Source organism: Centropristis striata, chromosome 21 (genome assembly GCF_030273125.1).
Source record: "Centropristis striata isolate RG_2023a ecotype Rhode Island chromosome 21, C.striata_1.0, whole genome shotgun sequence".
In the NCBI taxonomy this organism is placed as follows: Eukaryota; Metazoa; Chordata; class Actinopteri; order Perciformes; family Serranidae; genus Centropristis; species Centropristis striata.
In genome coordinates, this window is record NC_081537.1 from 17,995,893 (window position 1) to 18,018,845 (window position 22,953).

General features: G+C 38.6%; 1 protein-coding gene across 1 annotated transcript in view; it reads right to left on the bottom strand.

The window, feature by feature from the left end:
- The window catches only part of cpxm2 (carboxypeptidase X (M14 family), member 2), a 33,217-nt gene that overhangs the window by 2,548 nt on the left and 7,716 nt on the right, over nt 1–22,953 (bottom strand). The window contains exons 3-12 of the mRNA XM_059324009.1: nt 20,820–20,929; nt 17,620–17,759; nt 11,010–11,094; nt 9,861–10,011; nt 8,209–8,297; nt 4,751–4,874; nt 4,400–4,596; nt 3,135–3,314; nt 1,254–1,551; nt 811–950 (exon numbers count right to left, since the gene is read on the bottom strand). Of these exons, the coding sequence (XP_059179992.1) occupies nt 811–950; nt 1,254–1,551; nt 3,135–3,314; nt 4,400–4,596; nt 4,751–4,874; nt 8,209–8,297; nt 9,861–10,011; nt 11,010–11,094; nt 17,620–17,759; nt 20,820–20,929 (1,514 nt within the window). The remainder of the gene's footprint in view (nt 1–810; nt 951–1,253; nt 1,552–3,134; nt 3,315–4,399; nt 4,597–4,750; nt 4,875–8,208; nt 8,298–9,860; nt 10,012–11,009; nt 11,095–17,619; nt 17,760–20,819; nt 20,930–22,953) is intronic.

The following is a 22,953-nucleotide window of genomic DNA, read 5'->3' on the forward strand; positions in this document are numbered from 1 at the left end:
TCATGCAAATGTAAAAAAGGAATTGAATCACCCATTTATCTCAGTGGATGGCAGTTAAAATCAGCATGTTTAAAATATCAGCTGGTACATAATTGATAAAGAACTTTTTAATAATTACTTAAAGGGGAACAAGTTGATAGTTTTCTTACAATCGTGATTCAAGAAAGTTGGAACGCCGTGTAAAACGTCAATAAAAACAGAATTCAGAGTGAATATTTACAGCAAAAGTGCATTCGTTTTATAATAAAATATACTATCTTTGTATATTTTTAATTGAATATATCTCACTTTTTTGGAATCTGGGTTGTAAAATAGTGATTCTCAAAAAGAGGTTTGGGGAATCCCACTGGTCCGTGCCAAAGGGTCGATAAAAGTTTTCAGATAAATTGCATTAAAAATTATATATTAATTACTTTTATTAATCGTTACTTATTCACACAAACTATCTGACAGATCTATCATATTCAAACCCCAGGCTAGGCCTATTATTAATCTCTTTTGTGTGTTTTTAGATGTTTAATTGGATATGTTTAATTTTTTTTATTGTATGTTGTACAACAATTCTTTGGCCTATGTATGCACTAAGAGTGTTCCACTCTCCTGATATACACTGTGAAATAGGCTATATCCAGTTATTCCACAGGGACATTCTCGAGGGGATCCCTATCTTGTAAGGGCTCATTGGCTGAAAAAAGATTGAGAACCTCTCACTCCAGAATAATAAAAAGCATGTGTTTATGTTTGTGCTTGTGTGCACACAGATTCTGTTGTGTGTATGTGTGAGTTGCGGGGGCAGCTTTGCCTCTGTACCTGCTCCATGAAGACAAGAAGAGACTCGCGATTGTTCTCCCACTCCTCAGGCAGCTCGCTCTCATGAGGGAATTTGTCACAACCCACATACATCGACAATTCGAAGCAGTTGGTGTGCAAATAGCTGAAATCATTCATACCTGCCAAGAGAGAGAAACATATATCTGTAGGGTAGCATCATAGGTCAGGATTTCAGGTATTGGATGGTGTGAGTCAAATGGGTTTATATCACTTTTGTCTTTCTTGTTTGTCTGCATTTTAATTCTTACATGATGCTTTAAGCTAAAACCTAGAAGGTTTAAACAGCCAGAGGGCTTCAGTACTAAATATGCAGATGTGGTCATGTGTGCTGCAGCTCAAAGGATCAGAGCCGAGCAGAGAAATCCTGCAAACACATTGTAAGGATCAGTGAGAAAAAAACCCCAGCAGCTATGGACACTAACTGCCAGCCGCGGTATGCCAGGATGCTCCGTTGATGGTGCCGTCCTCTTTGGCGAAATCTTCTGTGTGGCAGACCCTCCGGTTGGCGGCTGTCATCAGGCGGTGGGTGGAGGCGTAGGAGAAGGCCAGCCAGCGGAAGACGTGGTCATCCGGGGTCGGGGTCTGCTCCCTGGCCACCCCTTGGGACCGAGTTTTGTCATAAGGGAAGGTCACCACCAGCTCCCCTCCCTGGATGTTACCGCCCAGCACAAAGGGCATCTTCTCCATCCATGCTATGAGAGCCCGCGTCTCCACAGCAACCTACAGCGGGGACACAGGAGAGGGGAGGATAATGTAATTCGTGCAATCATCTCAGTGCCGTGATTGGTAAATTAACTCCCTCATGGTGAAAACAATTTCTCTGCGGCGAACCCTCTAGAGGGAGCGATAAAGCTATCAAAAATGCTGTTCACACTCCCATGCTCGAAACTAATTTCACTAATATTTATTCTGGAAAGTGAACATCAAGAAGCAGCAGGCCAGCTTGCATCTAACAATAAGGATATTGATTTATAAAGAAAATGCTGCTACTGTTTGGACTCATAATTAAACCAGCCTCCTATCTCTAAGAACTGGTGGGGCCGGTCAGTGAGGCAAGCAAGGTTAGTTTTCACAGCTTCCCGAGCACAGATGGGGATCCCAGCTCTGCAGCTGCAGCAGCTATTCTGGAGGCTCTGTGTGACTCACTCGTGGCTCTCGCTAACGTCAAAACACTCGTGAGGATGAGCTTTTAATAGAACACTGGGTGTATTTTAGCTCACAGTGTCTTCATCACAAATAGCAAATGTATCCGCTTCTCCCAAAATAGCTGTACTGGTGTGCCCATGAGGCTGTTTTACCCTTTTCATAAGGCAGATGGTCTTTACTGTGGAATTGTTTATTAAACTGCAGGGACAAGGACACCGAGACGTGTTTTGTCACCTGTAGGTGAAGTCATTGGAAACTGAACATTATTAAAGATGCTGCACATGGAAGATAAAAATACTGTGCATGCATTTGTAATTCAAATGACAAAATACCCAACTTAACCGTCTATTTTACTCCAAATGAGACCATAATTTAAAAAAAATAAACAACATGCTGTGTTTAAGAAGGCTTGAAACTAGCAATTGAGACCATAAACTCATAAGGAAAATGTTTACTGAGTTAATCATTTAAATGAGGGGAAGGGTCATTTTCTCCTCGATTTCTATACAATCAGACTTCTTTTTGCAGCCAGTGGAGCCGCCCCCTGCTGGCCATTAGGAAGAATGCATGTTTAAGGCACTTTGCATTGGCTTCACCTTCCAGCCCTGAAATTGCCGCTTGGTAGAACAATCAGACGCTGCAAACATTCATCCAGCATAACCATAAAATAACAATTTATTACAATTAAAAAATGGAATTATGGTCAAATTAATGTCGACACGACAGGCTGTTTGATTTCCATCTTTTTGCTTTTGCACCATGGGAAAAAGAATTCAAGTCTGTGCAAGTTTTAAACTCAGCGCTCAGCCAGAAGCATATTCCAGTGTTTGATGGCCCTAAATGAAAAAGCAGATTGTGCAAATGCAGAGCGCCGCAATGGGATTTTTAAATCTGAGTTTAGAGCAGATTGAGAGGTTCTGCTCACTTGCTCAGAGTCTTCAGTGGAGGAGAAGCAGCATTGTAAATTATCCTATTTCCTGTTGTAAACAATGAAAGCTGTGAGGATGACTTTGAAGTGACCCCTGTCATAAAATATTTAAATGCTTGTGCTTAAATCTCTAACAAGTTTTGGGGCATTTCTGTAAATTTGAAAATTGCATGCTTTTAGCTGTAGGGTCACTGCACATTGAATACGTTTACGAGTCTATCACACTCACTGAGGCGTTTTTGGACAGGTACCACTCTGGGACAGGCACATGGTGGTTGAACATTTTGCGAGGGATCCACTTCTTGGCCTCTGCCTCCCACAGGATGGAGTTGAGATCGGGGAAGTTATGATGAATGTCTATTCCATCGTTGCTCCATCGACCCAGAGACCAGCCGCTGAGCTCTGAACCCTGGGTGAATGAACGAGAAATAGGGAAAATGTGAGGGAAGTTCAGAAAAAAATGATAGTTATTAGCGGTAGCAGCAGCTCTATGATTGCATATGGGGCCCTGTAACAGGCTTCAGATGACTGTACGACGTGTGTGGTTTGTTTTTCATCAAACTTTGCCTCCCTGTCATCACAGCAAAAAAAAAAAATGCTCCTGCAGAATGTAGAGATGCAGAGGCTTTTATTCTAAAAGTGGGTGCAGCACAACTAGTGAGCCTTTTTCATTTACCCTCTGAACCCCACTATTGAAACTTTAAAAGAGCAACAAAAATACATTGTCTATCGTAGAAAGAAACTGCAAAAACATGCATTATGATTGAAAATTTGAACTTTCCAACAGTCCTTGAATGAATCATAGGTTCCAAAAACTTCTGTAGAAAAAGTAGTAAAGTAGAAAAACAAAGCTTAAAATTGTGATATTTCTGTCAAAATAACTTTATTCTACATGTCTAATTTAAAACTTCGCCAAAATAACATGGTTTGGACTAACTACATCCTGTCAAAAACTTTAAATTCTGCTCTTCTCAGCGACACTGTGAAGCCATGATTGATTCTGCTAAGACGAATGGTCACATGACAAAAAATTCACTGAAAACAGCAGGCTATTTACACAGAGCAGAGAGGAGAGGACAGAAGAGGCTGCAAGTAGAGGTTGTAAAAATGCAAATAGTTCATTCATCATGTACAGCATGTGAAGATCCAATTTGTTTTTTCCAATATGCATGACACTTGTGGGCACTTATATATAAATTCAATTTATTACATTTAAAAAATATATGCATTTATTATTCATTATGATTTCTGTCACTTCAAAGTCATTATTGTGCTATTTCCACTTATATACCACAGTGAGCAAAAACACCCTGAAATGGCTTGGGGTTCAGAGGGTTAAACAAATCACTTGATTCAATGTAAATTTTGACAATATAGCTTATTAGAGCCAATTAAACCAATATTCTGGCATGCATCACATGTTCTCTCATCAGGAAAATATTTTTTTCACCAGCATATGACATGAGGTCACTAATGGCAATCTTGCAGACCTACCACTTCAAAGGCTTTCTCGTACCCATCGGGGTTGACAGATGGCAGTAGATGGATCCTGGTCTCCTCCACCAGGTGACGTATCCGCTGGTTGCCGGACAGATACTCCAGACACATGAACTGCATCAGCAGGAGGAGCAGCTCTCGTCCCAGCACCTCGTTGCCATGGGAACCTGCTGTGTACCGAAACTCTGGTTCACCTGGTCAACAGGTTTATATGAGGGGTGAGGTGGAGAGAAAAGGAGGGGGGATTAAATATGCAATGAAAAACACTCCGAGGAACACAGTGTGATGTCTCTGGTGGTGTTATTATTGCACATTAAATCACGTCCTGTTGCATTAAAGCACACTCACCAACTTCGTGCTCTCCTGGGTTGTCAGAGATCTCTATGGCATACAGCTTAAGGCCACTGTGGCTCTTTCCTATGTTATAGATCCGGGTGATGTTGGGGCACATTTCATTAACCACCTTCATGAGCTGTGGAAGGAAAATAATAAAACATGTGATAAATAATAGAAAATTGGAGATTTTGTATTTAACTGTTGGACATCTAATAAGGAATATTTAAAGTTATACTATGCAAAATTTTCTAAATGTTTTACACGCATACAAACAGTGGTGGAAGAAGTACTAAGTACTACTACCATATTGAGAAATTACTCCACTACAAGTAAAAGTCCTGCATCGAAATGTATCAGCATTAAAAAATGTACTTAAAGTATCAAAAGTAAATACTCATTATGCAGAATGGCCCCACTCAGGTTGTTATATATATTCCAGGTAAATAATTTGAATATTATTATAATTGATGCATTTATTTAAGCATCATTTTAATGTTGGCAAGGCCTGGGTAATTTTAATTATCACATATACTATTATGTGCTAATCATTTTAAAGTTTTTCATCTTAAATCTTGTCCTGAAAGCTGGCAGTTAAATGTAGTGGAGTAAAAAGTACACAAATAAGTTACATACATTGAAATACAAGTACCACTAAATTGTAAGTACAGTACTTGATTAAATGTACTTAGTTACATTCCACCACTGCACACAAAGAGATTCTTCTTATCATTTATAACCCAAAAGCTATTTTTAAGCCTTCAAGAAAAAATGCTGCTCAAATATTTTTACTTACATAATTACATAAGTAATAACGTTTAACGTAATAATGTTTTTTCCTATGATGTATATTGGATATGGGCTTTTTGCATTTTTGCTTTACAATAAAAAAAGATGTGAAAATATCACTTTTTCATAATATGGGACCCTTAAAAAGATGGAGCCAACTTTTCAAGTAATTTTAACATTTTAGCATTGCTGCTCTAAGCACTGGACACTTGCACCCTCAAAATAGTGCAAAAATAATCTCCATGTTATTGGAAATTTCAAAAACAATATCACCAGTGCTGTGTCACAGCCCTTATTTAATAACACTCGAGCCAGCGAATGGGGAGCTGTGTGCAAAAGCAGTCAAGGTAATTAGGAAGACAGGCTTGTGGAGGAACTAATTAAAATCGCAACAACTATCATTTACCCATGTGGCAACGAGTGGAGACGCTAAGAGGAACTGCAGCAGGAAAAAGACTAACAAGCTGTTAAGAAATCAGTGTTCAGTCGCTCGTCCAGCTGCTGCACAAGTCATTAACCAGTCAGGAGTGTTGGGGCTTTAATTAAGTCTGGGTTCAATCTTGACTTTTCTAACAAAGTAAGTCATTAAACACACATCTGGCTTCATCCAGTGGGCAATGACATTCTTGCTCCCAATTTAATAAAGCCCACAATCCCCTTGATAAATATACCTGCATGGTATTTATGAGCATCAATGTTGAACATCCTGTCTTTACCTGCCACTTCATCACCACTTAGGAGTGTTTATTCTCATAGAAACATACTAAAACTGAATGATAGTGACATTAAATTAAAGACATAATATGCAGGTTTTCCTATAAAGCCGATATATGGTCTGAAATAAAAAATATTCTGTCTAAATCATCACTTATGACCAGCTAAAAGTGTGTCTGTATCTGCCCTCTCCCTGCATTTTATATTTTCTTTTTATATTGCTCTGTTTGGGACGTCCTCGGTCATCTGCAAAGAGACACACACACACACTCAGCACAACCCTGAAGCTCTGAAAAAACAACAAATTCCGGCAATACAGCACCTTTGAACATCCTTGTGTGGAGGTGTGGGTGTTTATTTGTGCTTTAGGACATAACAGCCGTGAAGCAATCTGAAAAATAACATTTTATTCTTCTGATTCACAGCTTTGGTCTCGCTATGGCTGCTCCCTCTCTTCATTCACTGTCTAGCTCGCTCGATCAATGCTGTCTTCTTTCTTTCTCTCTCTCTCTGGTTCATGGACAGTGTTACCAACTCTTTTCTAATGAAAGAAGCTGTAAACACTGCTTACTTTGTACTCAGGATACATTGCAGCACCGTCACTTTCTGTCTTATTTATATCACATTCTATTCTTGTGTGTAATGTAGTATTTTCTCACTCGTATTTTATAGCATTTTTACTTTGTACATAGTATTTCTAAATATTTTTTCATACACTTTATTGTAATATTTCTATTGCATCTATAAGTGAGCTCCCGTGGCATTTCATTGTTCATGTACGTTGACAATAAAGACATCTTATCTCATCTTATTATCTTGAATATTGCTTAAATTTAGCAGATTACGTCTCACACACACATTTGCATATTAACTAAGTGTGGGGAAAAAAATGTCTGCCTTTTCCTTGATTGTCTGACTAAGTTGCAAAATTAGTTGCTAGTCGCTTTTTAGAAATAAAGTCGCAAAGAGAGTCTGAAAAAATGATAAATTGAGCGAGAAACCTGACACTTTCTGCATATTATACCTTTAAACTAATATTATTGCTAAAGATGAGATTCTGGCATAAGTACTGGCAAGTTAATATACCGTCTTTCCCTTTGAAAAATGTGAAAAAAGTTCTTTCTTTCCACCTTTTTATTATGTCTTTCAACTCTCCTTGCTCTGACGATATCAGTATTCCCAAGGCTACATTACAATCTCAGTAAAGGACAGTCCTTAAGCAAGAGAGGAGATATCTTTTCACTTCTCTCATGGGGTATGTACTTTATTTGAGGAGCCACAATGGGCTATGTCCACTTTGAGGTTCTGGCTCAGAACTATTTAAACTGCCGGGGGATTAGGGGGGAGATACGGTACCAGGCACCCACATCGAGAAAAGAAATGTCAAGTGTGAAAAGGCTTTAAAAATAGTCCTTCCTTTCTTTGTGAAGGTCTATTGAGGCTGGACGCCCTGTGTGACACACTTTAGCCTCAAAGGCACAGAAAGATAGAAAAGAGAAATGTGTTTTAGGCTGTCACACCAAAAATAAAAGCCATACGTTCAGAGCATTAATTGGAGTATGTCTCATTCTGCGTCCTCACAGCTGTTTAGGACACCTGTAGTCGACCGTTTTGGCACATGGGAGTTGCTACATGACAGACGATTGCGGTTCGCAGCACTTGTACCTTCACAACCACTCAGTCGCAGTGACAAATACAGCTGTCCTCCTTCTCTGTACAAACAGGCTACTTTTCATGACAACTATATGAATAAGTGATGACTCAACCCAGGAGATGCTTAATGCATTTTCATGTGGCTGGCAGCGTTCGCTTCATTCCTTACTGTTGCACACTTTGTTCTTGCAGAGGACACACCTTGTCTGGCATTGGCTCGCAGTTACACAAGATGTTTTATTGCTCCTTGCTCTGGTTGTCTTTGAATAAGCAGACAGGAGGCTGATATCTGTTGTTTTCTGTTCGCTGTGACTCACCTGCCTCATTTCTTTGTAGCTGTGGTGTCTGAAGTCCAAGTCGTCTGTTGTTATGACTTCATTGCGTCTGTGGTAATAATTATTTGGATCTGCGGGGAGTCAGAAAACACATACAGGAAGTGGATGAGTTATTTTTATCTGCAATGATATTAAAGGAGAAGAAATGATCAGTCATGTTAGGTGTGACGAGACAATCGATGCTGAGCGCCGCCTTTCTTTCCTGCAGTTTAAAGCCAAATCACAAATGCACAAATGTTCCCTTACCTCCAGTCATATACAACAATGCTGAAGTTTTGGTATATTGTGCCAGTGTTTCAACATATCTGCCACCACCCCAATACAAAAAAAAGTGAAATTCTATTTAATTTTGTTGTGCTCCCACTTGACAATTAGCAGAAACTTTGCAGAAACAGCGTCCTAGTTGCTTTGGATAATCTCCACAGACCTTGCTGTGCAAAGTTTTTATTGGGGCTATTGTTTCAGTAGAAAATGTTCCTGTGAGAATCGTCTCAAAACCTCAGCACATAAAACTAAAACCATCTGCATGGCAAGATAACAATAGAAGTAAATGGGGCATGTTTGTGTTTAGGAGTGAACTGTCCCTTTAACCAAAGTTCAAATAGCTAAGTGGGTGTTCATGTTTAAAACAAAATATCAGACTTTACTGGCTTTTATTTTTTGGCACTCTTTTCCTAACCTCCCCTACCCTTATACAAGTGGTAAGTTAAACCTTAACCATGACCTTTCTCTAACCCTAACCAAGTGCTGTTTGTCATTATTCTAACCATTTTTTAAATACAGACCCTGTTTTAAAAAAAACCCACCAAGATGCATTGTGATCTGAAACCACTTGCTGCGGTGTTCTGGGACAATTTGATCACGGTACAGGAAATGATGTCATGGATGCAGGACTCGGTTGTTTTTGTGACAGCATGCAAACTTTCTTTAACCCTCTGGGCCCACTTTAATTTACTACCCTTTCAGGCCCTTAGGGCTGAAAATGTCCACTTCCAAAAAAACGCGATAAAAACTTTACAAATTAGTATTTTTTCTGCATAAACCTCTTAAACAACTTCCGCCCTGCTCAAAATTACCAAATATTCAAATATTTTGAGGATTTTAACCCTTTAAATGCCAGTTTGATTACATGATGTCACTGTTTTCCAAAGAAAAACATACAAAAGGGGTTTTGACACTACACAAAAACTAAAAATGCATCAAAATCAATTTTGTTGTGGTAAAAACAAGGCTGTGATAAAAACAAATGCCCCGGCCCAAAAATGTATATTATGTGGAAAATAACTCATTTTTTGTGTGTTTTTCCTTGAAAAATAGTGACATCATGTAATTAAACTAGTATTTAAAGTTGTTTAAGTTATTTTTTTTGGAAGTGGACATTTTCAGCCTTAAGGGCCTGAAAGGTTAGTAAATTTGTACAGTGTATTACAAACCCATTAGAAAAATATTTAAATTTCAAAATATATCAAGGAAAAGAAAACCTTCCAAAAATCATGCCATTTGCAATATCACAGCCAAAATTATAGCCAAAATAAGTCAAGTCCCAAGTCCCAAATCCTGCATCATTCTTATATTTCTACCCTCCAGTGGCAGGAAATATTCTCGTGTCTGCTTTGTCTATACAAACCCGTCACCTGGCATAGGACAGCCAAGGATCTCCACTCTCATGCAGATGTTGCCGCTGGGAAACCAAGAGCGAGGGTTGACCCGGATGTATCTGCCGACCACAGGCGTCGGGAAGATATTCCGGACCGGGATTTCCTTTTCTCTGTTGCCAAAGAAGATCTACTGAGGCAAACACATTAATTCAAACAGTGAATAAATAACAGGATCATTTTCACTTCATGCCTTTTGTTCAGCAGCTGTAAATGTGCTGAATGTCATCCATTGTTCCTGACGAGATGCTAAAATGCACCCTAAAAAATGACAGATACACCATGTACTTTTGTACTGTTTAAATTAAATAAGAACATGTATAAGGCAATAAAAAGGAGAGGAAAAATTGTTTCCATGCTTTGGTAACACATCTTCTAGAACATGAATAATCCTTGACACCACTGTGAGTTTATTGTAAATTTTAACACCCACAATTATAGGTCTTATCTTCACCTTTTGGCATTTTGCAAGACAAGCAGAGCAGGTTGGCATTTGGCATAAAAAGGTGGGTGAGTGGGAAGCTTGTGGACTAAATTACTGTAGGGGCATTATCTCCCACATCTATGACATCATCAGCGAAGGGAGTGTACGGTTACATCAAAATTTCATTAGCTGGGACGTGAACTGCAGTGGGGAGCTGTGAGGATATGATTTTCCTCCAAAAACAAAAATAATCTGATCTGCAAGTTCACTGATAACAGGATTATTAATACGATTTTGCAGGCGGAATGCATCAGTGATCAGCTTTAGTTTGTTGTCGGTAAACTCCTTTATTTATTTGGTTTTTGTGTATTCAATTACATCAAGTGGCGAGATGTAACTGTGACGCTGAGCCAGGATGAGGTTCCCATCTGCTTGAGGATCATCAGTATTTACTGCTGCCTCCCAGCTCATTAAGCTTGGAAACAAGCAGAGATCTAAATCTTCCGCTGTAATTGCTCTTAGGCAAGAATTCATTTTCCTATCATGTTCCAGTCAACAAGGGACACATAAAACACGACTCTTTATAGAGCTGGAGAAAGAGTAATAATGCTTGAGCTCAAGAACTTCACAGTGTGATAATAATTGCCAGCTTTGTAGATTTATGTCAAGAGATACTAGTTTTAAATGTCATGATTGTTACTCACCAAGTCTTTGGAGCCGTTCTTCAGTGTTATCCAGGTGTGACTGTCATTGCTCACCATGACCTTATACGAGGTCACCCAGTCGCTCCTGGAGAAAAAGAAATGTCCCGGATTCAATGCAAATGAGGCGACAGTGAGGAAGTCGCTCAGCACACATCCAGACACGTTTAATTCTCACAGGGTGGATGTCTGTTTAAAAATAGGACAATGTGGAGAGGAGGTCACAGGATTCATATTAGAAGTGTCACTCGCTGCCTGTTATTGCTTAAAGTTTTGGAATATGAGCAAAAGTGGATTTTGTCATACAGATGAGTTTCATTTAAGCCGTGTCGACTCCTGGCTCTGGAATCCAGAAAACCTTGGCCCTAGAAACAGAGTCTTTTGCCATTCTGTTTCGCTTCATCCATTCATTTGAATCACTGAACAAATGCTGACTGTGTGGTTTAATTTAATGGTCTAGACTACAACAATGCACTGTATTATTAATATGAGTGATACTGTGAATTCCAACTAGCATTAATGCATTTAAAAATGACACTAAATGTTTAACGAATAGCTTAAAAAATTCTGAGAAACGCACTCTTTTGCTCTCTTTCCAAGGATTAGATGAGAAAATGAATATCACTCTCGTATCTGTAAGGTAAATGTGAAACTACAAAGCAGTCGGTTAGTTTAGCTGAGTATAAAGAGTTTTCTTTATCCAAAATTCCAAACTACACCTCCAAGCATCTCTGTTATGATGCATTCTTTGTAATTCTGCACAGTATGTATTCATAAACTCAACGTAAACTTATACTTTTAAGAGAGAGTCTCCACTAATCACTTCACTAAGATGTTTCAGCTATGACAGGCTGGCCATAAGCTGACCACACACGACCACATATATTACATATATATTACTTGCACTTCTGCCTACATATTTGTGTTTAAACATGTGTACAACCTCAGCCAATATGGCCTAGAGTCCAAGAGTCAGAACTGAACTGGGCACCAAGGCTTTTAAATGTTCTGCCCCGTCTACCTGGAACAATGTGCAGAAGGACTTGAAATTGACAAATCATGTAACTCATTCAAGTCAATTTTAAAAGACAGAGAAATAAGCTCAATTGGATCTTGTGATTGCACTGTGTAACCATGTAATCCAAGTCTTGTTTTTCTTGTAGTGTGCAACTGTATTTTATTTGTGTCTTGTGTGTTTGGCGTAACCATTTTGCTTTTGTGCGGTTTTAAATCTCAATGAGGTTTTTTTTAACCTATTATACATATTGATCGATAGAAAGATTGATCGGTTGATTGATTGATTACATCTGTTGACAACTTTACCATGTAAGCACAATATTAAGCAACCTTCAATGTATCAAAATAACTGGCATTGTACCACAACAAGTATATAAGAAATTCCAGTCTCCTTTTCATTAATTCTGAAGCATGCCAGAACTGAATCCGACGTTTTGTGGATTAAACGGCATTGAACGACTACCTCTCCACTTGTTCTCATGATTCATCAAACCACAACAAAAATGCATAATAGAGACCATTTTGCCAAATCTGTGTAGTGAAATGAGTTTGGTGGAACAGGTAAACTGTGCCAGATTTATTCCATAGTCCTCATAGCCTCACTGGGTCAATTTTTTTTCCTGTTGCCATTACTGATATGTCTTCCGCCACTTAAAGAGACCTGTAAACAAGGTACTCAAAACTGTTTCTGTGTTAGTTCCCGCAAAAGTAAGTGACTCCAGAAGCACATTTTAGTGGAATTACCAGACACAGAGACCCACAACGTGAAAACAATACCAGCCACATTATCTCATTTTTTCAATATGTGTACAACATGTAGTTGCATTTTGGCACAGTGGCTTTTTGCTGTGTCTGCTTGTTGTCCAGAAACCTCACAGTGATGACAAGAGTCCAATCTCATCCAACTTTTGTAGAGAAAGTGGGATTATTGCTAAAAATATGTAACTATTCCTAACTTGCATCTTCAAATTTGGTTATCAATAATATGGTTAAAGTATATTAGACAAATTCAGATTGACTTCCTTACTAAACAGATAAAGAACCATGTTTTACCCCATTTACTACAAATAATATAGAGATGACCATTCTGTGCACCATATTGGTGTTTTAATCTGTTTTCCTGACCTTTTTGGCATCCAGTGGCTTCCATCAATTACCACAGTACAAAAAATCTCTTGGTAGACTCTTAAGTTGTGTGATCCATTACAGTGAACTTCAAATCTATATAATAATAATCATTATTGGAATGAGGTAACACAGTGCCAACTTTTATAATCAATCTTATACTTAGATTGTATCCTCAGTATCTTTCTGAATATTTAAGGGGTTGTTTCCACTTGGGGGGAGTTAATTTTACAATTGAAATCTAGCATGGTGAGTGTTTTATAGACTGATTTTCTTATAATTTGCAGAAAATGTATTTGATATTCAGCTGAATAAACCAAATACAAATACCCGGTGTAGCTAGGACAAATATAAATATATAGGTATTTGTCCAGAACAGATAAAACAAAAAAGAGTTTTTTTAAAGAGTTGTATATGAGGAGCTAAAACTTTAAAAGTGTCTTCGATCGAAACATCAAAATAATGCAATTATGCCTTTCTGCAAAACACTTCACTAATTTCATGTCCCATTTTGCCCAGCGTGAGCAGTATGTGGTCTGACAGTGACTCCCATGTTTCAGTATAAAGACATCAGTGCTGAGCTGGTCCAGCCTGGTAAGAATTCCCACTTCTGCTAATTAAAACGCTGCTATAGACAGAAGCCCCTGAGCTGGCACCGCAGACAGTTACATGCCCTGCAGAGATAATTGTGGGAGAAATTCTGTCTCAGGCATTGGTGTCTTCTTTGCCCTCAGATGGTGCTGGCCTTGAAAGAAAATTACACACACAGCCTGATAAACTATTTCCCCATGCTCTCTTCTATAACTACACAGCAGCTTCCTGAAGTCTCTTCCCACCCTCTCCAATTAAGAAGTGCAAAGAGCAAAAGTTGTCAAATATTATTACAAAGAAGAGTCAGAGTAGGTAGATGGGAGAGGGAAATGTGAATGGAAGCAGTTGTTGGTTTTCTTGATCAATATAGGACCCTGATTAAATGCAAAAGCAACTTTGTTTATCACTTTATTATTGTAAAAATCCTTTTATTTAAATGCAAATGCAATAAGGTGCAGGACCACTTTATAAAATGCATTTTTTAAATAATTTTCTATAGATCTCTTTTAGGGTTAGGGATAGAGGTTGGTCCCAAAAACCCCCAATTTCTGAGCCATGTGTGAACTAATGTAGTATTCGGTTGCCATAAAGAAACATTTTTGGAAACTAAATTATGTTACCTCTTAATTGAAGCCTTTTTTAACATCCACAAACAAACAAAAAATGTATTTGTTTATGTTCATACCCAAATGGAGAAGGTTAAAACAGTAAATTTGAGAGGCAAATGCATGTATGAGGCTTTATTTGAAAGGTAACATCTACTTTCTCAAAATGTGCTTATTTAGCATAGCTAGAACAATCTTTACTATATCAGTTTAAACACAGTCTAACCCTAACCTGCTGGCATGCATGTGGGTTTGTTAAGAGCTTAACAAAATACAATTTTGGTCACAAGCCTATTCAGAGGGGGACTAGTTATCTGTATTATTCCCTGCACAATGAGAGCTTAAAGGCAGGAATAGCATAATGGAGAATCCAGGCTTGTTGAAAAGTGTGGGTTGAATAATTCAAGGTGAATCAATATGACTACAGGTACTTTTCTCCGTATTGAAACACGCACATACACATAATCCTCCGTGAGCTCCGGGAGGATTTCTCAAGAGCTCACGGAATTAAGTATGTACTCAGAATGCGAGAATACAGGAATACAGTGACACCAAAAAAAATCACAGGGTCAAAATTGATCCAATTTCAATATAACATAGATGCAAAACTTCGTAACTTTACCCACTGCATGATGGGTAGAAAATCATTATATCACCAGTCAAATGCAAAACAATGACTTGTTAGTATTGGTGTTGATGTTATTAATTCAAAAGAGAAAAACATGCAAGAATGGGAAAAGTTATAAGGTCAATACTGCCCTACAAAGCCTAACTGCAGTAACTAAGCAAAGGGTAAAACTGAGAAAAGCTTTAAAGTTTTTTAACGTTTTTTAACTGACCAGCCAAATAGGTTATAGGTAGGTAAGTGATATGACACTTATTTCTACATGTAACCTTACCTTTTAATCTTACCTTACCCTACCTTTTAATCTTATATTTTCTACAGCCAATCAGACAGATTTTGTCAGTCACTGTAGGTAATAATACATTTGTTAAAACTTGATCTTGTTTTATCTAAAACAAGTATATTTTGGTTTGGGAAAATAACTAACTAACTGATTTAAACCCAGTTGGAGACCCAGTGGTTTCCCACACATACTGGGTAACACATAATGTTGTGTGGCAGGGTTAAAAGAAATAATAATGAAAAAATGGGTAAAGTGTGACCCAGTGAAAGTCTTTCAGAAAATAATGCTTATAAAAATGAGCCAGAAAGGTCAAATCTGGCACAATTACACAACTAGTAAAGTGCTCATGTTAATGATTGAGCAACATTAAAGGAGCTAGTCTTCAGTTAATACATAATCGTATGTGTTTTAACGTTACCTTAAAAACTGCCAAACATAACACAACATACACTCAGTAATTGAAGCGATGAGGATGCATTCAAAATTTAGAGTAATTTTTTTTTAAAACTGCTTGCATACTAAAAAAAAACTCTTATGTTGTGATGATGGGAGGCAGAGGAAGGTGAGCTTATACCATCCCTTTGTATTTGGAATTTAAATACATAGTACAAGTTGCCATAGAGACCCGATGGTATTATAACTCATATCTTAACGAGCTCCGCAGATACCAGGCAGACTCATCCCATGTTGCAGCCAGTAATAATAATAACAACTTAGATTTATATAGCGCCTTTCAAAAAACCAAAGGACGTAAACACTTACATTAAATATAGTTAAAGTGTTCAAATTTGAACAGTTTAAAATATAATCACTTCTTGTTACATTCCTTTTTCCCTCCGTCATCTGAGTGATGAACAAGCTTACAGTACAGAAACATATTTTTCCCCCCTGTGTTATTTTTATAATGTAGTGACCTTTTAAGAGAGATGAAAGTATGAGGCTGTACCGTACTCCAATCAATCAAACTCATAAATCCTTAATCCCACAGTGAAGGGATCAGAAAAGACTTGTGAAAAGGGCAGACACCGGTGGAGGTTCAGCGTCATGTGGACGAGATTGAAAAGCTTGTTTTGTTTGTATTTATGAAGTCAAATGTTCCAGTTGGGCTTTTTTTTTTAGGAAAATCCATGAGCGTTTAGAGTTCTGGAACAATTATTTCTGTCTGTCTACTTCCAGTATTCATTTCCCGTAGCTATTTTCAAACTCATGCCATAAGTAATTAGAACTTTGGCCGTTTACTTTGTTTGGATTTTTATTAGCCATGCTAGCAGCACAGCTCTATGGGTAAACCACTTTGGTCTACACTCACTTTCCCAACGACTGTTAGATGAATTACCATGAAATTTTATAGAGATATTCATGTTCCCCAGAGGATGAACCATGCTGACTTTGATGATCCCTTGATGTTTCTTTTGGCGTCACCGTGAGGTTGACATCTGTGGTTTTGAGTGAAATGTCTCAACAACCTTTGGATGGATTTCCATGACATTTGGTGAACACATTTATGTCCCATCAGTGTCAACTGTACTGTTTGGTGCCAATTATGATTAGTAAGCATGCAAACATGCTACACTTAGATGATCAATATGGTAAGCATCATACATGCTAAATATTGGCATGTTGGCATCATCATTGTGAGCATTTTAGCACACTGGCATTTACCTCCAAGTACCACAGTGCCTTCAGTAACTGCAGCCTCACAGAGCTGAAAAGTGAAGCCAACGAGCCTTAATCTTGCATTCTTTCTAAAGGCCAACAGGGGGCGACTCTGATGGTTGCAAAAGAAGTTTGATTGTATTTAAGTCTATGAGAAAATTAACCTTCTTACTTAATTTATGAGGCTTCTAGTCTTTAGCCCACAAATAAAAGTTCAATTGTGCAAAAAATCAGTTTGTCATAGCCGTGTTTTATTTGCTTGTGCACCTAAGATGATTTGATGATGATTTTAGGTCAGAAGTTGGAAATTCCAACCTCTAACTTTGACTGGAATGCAGCATAAGTAGATTACTAATAAAAAGAGTGATAGAGCAATGCAGGTTATTGAAGCAAAAAGCTTTTTCATGCATGCATGATATAAAAAAATTTTACCCTTATTTTCTCATATTGTTTCTTTTCTTCTTTTCATATATCAACTCAGTGAAAACATATTAAATGGGCTGTATAATCAAGCTATTTGAAAATGTGTCCTCTAATGGTTTAAAACAACCTTCAAACAGACATCACCACATATCACCATGATGTAATTTAACTTAAGAGAACTGGCACAAAACCCATCCCTGACATTATCTTTTAAAGTTATCTTGGAGGAAAATCTTCATCCTCGACCATCTGCAACTCTCCATGCATGTCTGCATGGTGCCTACTCACGACCAGAGGGAGCTTCTGCCTTGTGTGACGACCCCCGTGAACTTTGTCAGCCTCCTGGCGTCCACCTCGAACCACTGCAGCGGGTCGTCCCTCCCAGCACACCAGGCCCCGTCGTAGAGGTCATCTTCATAAAGGCCGGCCTGCAGGCCAGAAACAGCCGTGTGGAGCAGAATTTTATTCCAGATGTCCAAGTGAAAACACAACAGAGACACACTGACTGGTAATGCTGACCTCCTTTTCTTTGCTTGGTTTTGATACATATTTATTCAAGTTAACTGTATTGACACTGGAGAGGGTGAAGCATGCAAAAGTCAACAGGGCCGAGAAGTTGAGATTTAATCCTCTGAATCTAAAATATGCTGTCAGGACAAGAAACCAGCTAAGCTACATTAGATAAATGTGTCTTCTAGGACAGCATATGAACTGTAAATGTTATAAATGGGTACAGACTTCATCACTCAAACCAGACTAAATCATACATAAATGGAATGAACATGGATAAAACAAAGCCAGTGAGTTACTGGAATGAATGCAGGACACATCTGCGAGACAGGATTAAGTGATGAAAACACTGTCTGAACCCCCATTTCCCAGCATTCAACAGTTTCAGCGTACGTGATACTGATGGAACGTGAGGACACTTGCACACTTCAACAGCTGGAAATGTTAAACTAATTATAATGCATAAAACGCTGCTCTCTCCGTGAAGCCTGTGCTGTTGCAGTTGACACTGTTGGCTCATGTGTGAACAGTCACACACATGGTGTACGCTGACAGGGCACATTGTTCATCCTTTTAATCCAAATGTTAACATTATGATGACACACTGCTCTGTACATGCTGAGGGCACACTATCACTGTCTTTTTATCCTGACTGTCGGGTGTCTTTGAAGTACAGCACTCTTATTTCACATGGAGCAGCTAAATATTTAAGGATCTGAACATGGAAGAATTAAAAAACATTTACATTTTCCCACCTCAAAGATAATTTAAAGATGGGATATGAATTTTGGAATAGGCAAAAAAAGAAGAAGCCATAATTAGAAAATACAACCCCTCTACTGCAGCATTATGATATTATATTCCCAAAACTTCCCAAATCTTAACATGTCAAATGGCTCTGTGATCAGAATAAGGGCACTTTCCTTTTTTTGTTAGTCGGAATCAGAGTAAAATTGATACTTTTGGTTGATTTTATATTTAGTTTGCGTTCACAGTGCAGAAATATAAGCGGATCAAATAAAATAAAGATTTGCAGAGGGGCGTGTACGAAGGCGGAGGGCTGCAAAAATACTCAGTATTATTACTTATTGGTTGAAAGTTGGTGGTGGAAAATGTAAACATGGAAATAAATATAGCAACATTGAGCCAAACGGTTTTTTTTCTCGACTTGGCACTGATCCATCGTGTACATGAATCCCTTCTCTAGTTGAGCTCGAATGATTTTATAAACGTCATTGTTTTTGTGCACTTTATTCAGCTTCTCCTGGATGTGTTCTTTGGCCCAGACGCCAAGCCAACATTGGGCTTCAGCAGAAGTCCAAGTCAGTCCTCTCCCAGTCATGCTGTATCTGTCGCTCTGTGTACATCTCACAAAGTGCCAGTGCAGGTTGCCTACAATCGGTTGCGTTTCGGTTTCCTGTAATTGGGTCGGATTACCTCCAAAGTGCAATCGAACTGCACTAGCATTTGTTCGGAAACGGACCAAGACCCAATCTTGCAAGTGGTCTCGGACCGGTTGTTTTGGCCCGCACCAAAGTACGATTGGATTGTTCACAAGCGACCACACAAACCATAACAAGGATTTAAACGCACCAGAGTTAGATTGAAACAGACTAAACTTTTGGTTGTGAAAGCACCCTTAACTGATTTATTGATGTGATGCAGGTTCAAAAAGACTAAATAAGGCCTACATAGAAAACTAAACAATGTAAACAATATCTGTACTTTAAATTATGTGGCGCTATAGGAGAACCACGTTCCAGCCATAAGAAATCAGAGTTCTGCTGCCTTGAACTAAATTCCCCAAGCATGTATAGGTTTACCGTTGAATGATTTGTGAGATTTGTAAATAAATACTTCTTCCAAGAAGGGTCTGCTTTATGTCCCATATGTCTGTCAGTGTGCAGAACATGTCAAAACTTTATTAACAGATTCAATAAAATATGGAAGGTGATTACTTTTTGGTGCCAATCCAGATCCAGATGCAGACCCAGGATCGTTCATTACTTATCTGAAAAAATCTGGCACATGTATTGAATAATTGTCTTTAACTATATGCATTTTGCTGCAGGATGCTACTTTTTTTCCCCTACTTCCTACACATTTTAATTACAAATTTAAGGCTGTACTTTCTAGAATTTAATTTGTTCATGTTTCACTGCCAATATGCATCCAGTATAAAGAAAGTTAAATTCATCACAGAACTGTTGGTGTCTGGAAACTAAACAAACTGTCGCAGCTACAAAAGTGGAAATAAACCAAACTCACTGGCCACAGGCCCGATTCAACAGGCAACATCTGCTTTCTATGTTGTTCCTTCTGATTTACAGATAATTGTTCTCTAGATTGGACACTATCTCTGCCCCTCTATGATCCCTAACACACCATCACATACATAGAGCTGCACACAAACCAAACACTGATCCTTTGTTTTGTTGATTTCCTGAAACATAATGCCTTGTGTGGATTAAGAGCATGTGTGCGTGTTTCATTAATTGTGTGGATTCAGAGCAGTGCGGCCTGCAGGAGATGAGGCATGCTGCGGACCGTACACATGCTAATACCCTCAAAGCAAAACTTGCACTAACAGGAAATACCTCTTCTCCCAGATGCCAATCTTTTTTGTTAGGTTTGGGGACGTGCCTCTAGTTTCATGGCAACACTTTTACATTCTGTCGAGCTGAGTATTAAAATACGCTGCAAGCTGAAACAGAACTATACTGTCACCAACATCTAAATGAGAAAAAGCCAGTTATTGCAGCCGACATCTTTCCATGGGGCTTGAATATGAACTTAAAGTGATCCTGAAATTAAAAGATGCTATCTCTGGATCATATATTGCTGCTTTGTTGGAAAAAATGACGCTTCGATGGAGGCTTCCAAGAAGGGGCGAGATTGCCCAGGGTATAATGCAAGCCTCAACATTTCTGTTTAGCATGCCCAAGCTACCAACACTTTAAATGCCTGATGATACGTACCTGAATGTTAAGTCGACCTCTGTGTGCACCAAGGCCGTAGCGTTTCGTAGTTGAAGCATGAAGCTGGAAATCATCAATCTTCAATGTCTCCAGTCCCATGGGAGGGCAATCTGGGTGACGAGAATGAAAAATTGGCCTGTAATTGTAATGTTATGTATCAAGTGTGGCGTTGCCGCTTTCGGCGCAGTACAGCTCCTTCACTCAACAGTAACGAGCAGTTTAGACTTTGCAGAGTGAGCTCAAATGTGTGAAGCAAACAAGACAGCAGCTGCACCAAGGATAATAATAGGTCCTCTATACAGAAAACTTAATGTATTCAAGCCGGAGTGAACAATGAACTGTTTCATTTTAATAAGAGAGAAGTGAGAGTGAGAAGCCCAAATTAAAGCAGAATGTGATTATTATTATGATAGCGGCCATTATCAGTGTTGATGTTTCTTCATTCTGCCTCTGAACCAAACATAATAATAACTCACCTGTAGGAGAAAGATAAAGACAAGCTCATGTGCATTAACAACTAATTTTCTAAAAAACAGGAAAATAAAACTACAAAAAGGTGAGCCAATGTGAATGAGATGGATTTTAAAAGCGAGACGGAGACTTTGATGTCTTAACTGCTCTGAATTTTCAAAATGTGTCAATTTTTATGGATGATTAATGACCAGACACTCTCCGTGTTTCCTTTTTGTAATTCTGCAGTGCACGCCTATCACAGCCATCTCACTGCACCTGGAATGCATAATTAAATTGTTGAAATGACTAAAGCAATATCATGAAAGGGAAGAAAATGGGAAAGTGCAAACCTGTCAGGCATGTTGAAAGGTTTTGGTAAAGAGATATATAATTTAATCAAAGGAAGATATTTCACCGTCAGAAAGGTTTTGAATTGCTAAAAGGTCTATTTCCACATTGTTGATAACATACATTTACTTCAAGGTGCCACACACAAAGTTCAGAACATTAATATAGTAATTACTGTTCCCTTTGAACAGTTAGATAATCACCTCAGTGTCTTATACAACCATTAGCGATGTTAGCTAGTCACTCAGTATTAGGGTTGCCCTAATACCGAAACACCGAAAAATAAATAAGGGACACCTCATTGGCAGGGCCAGCCGACCCAATTGCCTTCACCCATCCTGGCATGGTGAAATTTTTAAGCCCCTTTTTTGTGAGTGAAAAGATTTTTTGACAATTTGACTCGAACATGAATTGAATTAGATGCATTGTGTGACATGAATACTTGGAAAACAAATTATTATCCAGCAATTCACTTGAATACAAAATAACAATTAGGCCCTGTTCTTCAAAGGTGTAGTGGAGTTTGCTGATAACAATTTGATTTATGTGTGCAGCATGCATGCAATTGAATGGCCATTTTGGAAGATTATGGCATTCAATAATTCTAAATTGGTTCAGTAAAAAGGCATGAAATTCATGTCATGAACACATGGGGACCTGGTCTTCAAGAATGCACTGGAGTTTGCTGATAACAATTTGATGTACTTATTTTATTGGAGCAGCATGAATACATGGCTGTTTTGGAGTCATGCAGCTGACAAACAGGTTACAGTAAAGAACAATCTAATCGCGCACTAAAATTTAAAGTGCAGATGGCGTGACCGCAGTACTGGAAGCATGTTGTTTCATATCAGTCAGTCCACATGGGCTACGGAAAAAGAGCGCCGGCATTTTTGCATCCTTTTCTGTTTTTTTCTTGGAGGAGTACTAGTGGCATTGCTGCTCGAAGGTGTATCGCCCCGTAAAGCAGTGTCGGGGTCTGTGTCAGTTGTAACCTACGTATGCTGCTTTGTTGTCTTCTGCTATGTTCTCCTCGACCAATGGGATGAGCGTATTCTGTATCGTCAGACTCGTGTGTGAATATGCTGTCAGCTCATTGGTCACAGAGCAGGACGGATCCTGGGAACAAGTTTACCGTAAGTTTACATATAAAGCACCCTGTTATTCATTTTTCATTGGCATTTACTGACTATTTTTTGACTGTCACAATAATACGGGATAAAGTGCGTCCCTTTTCACCTCAATACGGGACGGAGGCTTTTGTTTTTTAAATACGGGACGATTCCATTTTTCAAGGGACGGTTGGCAACCCTACTCAGTATAGCACCAACAT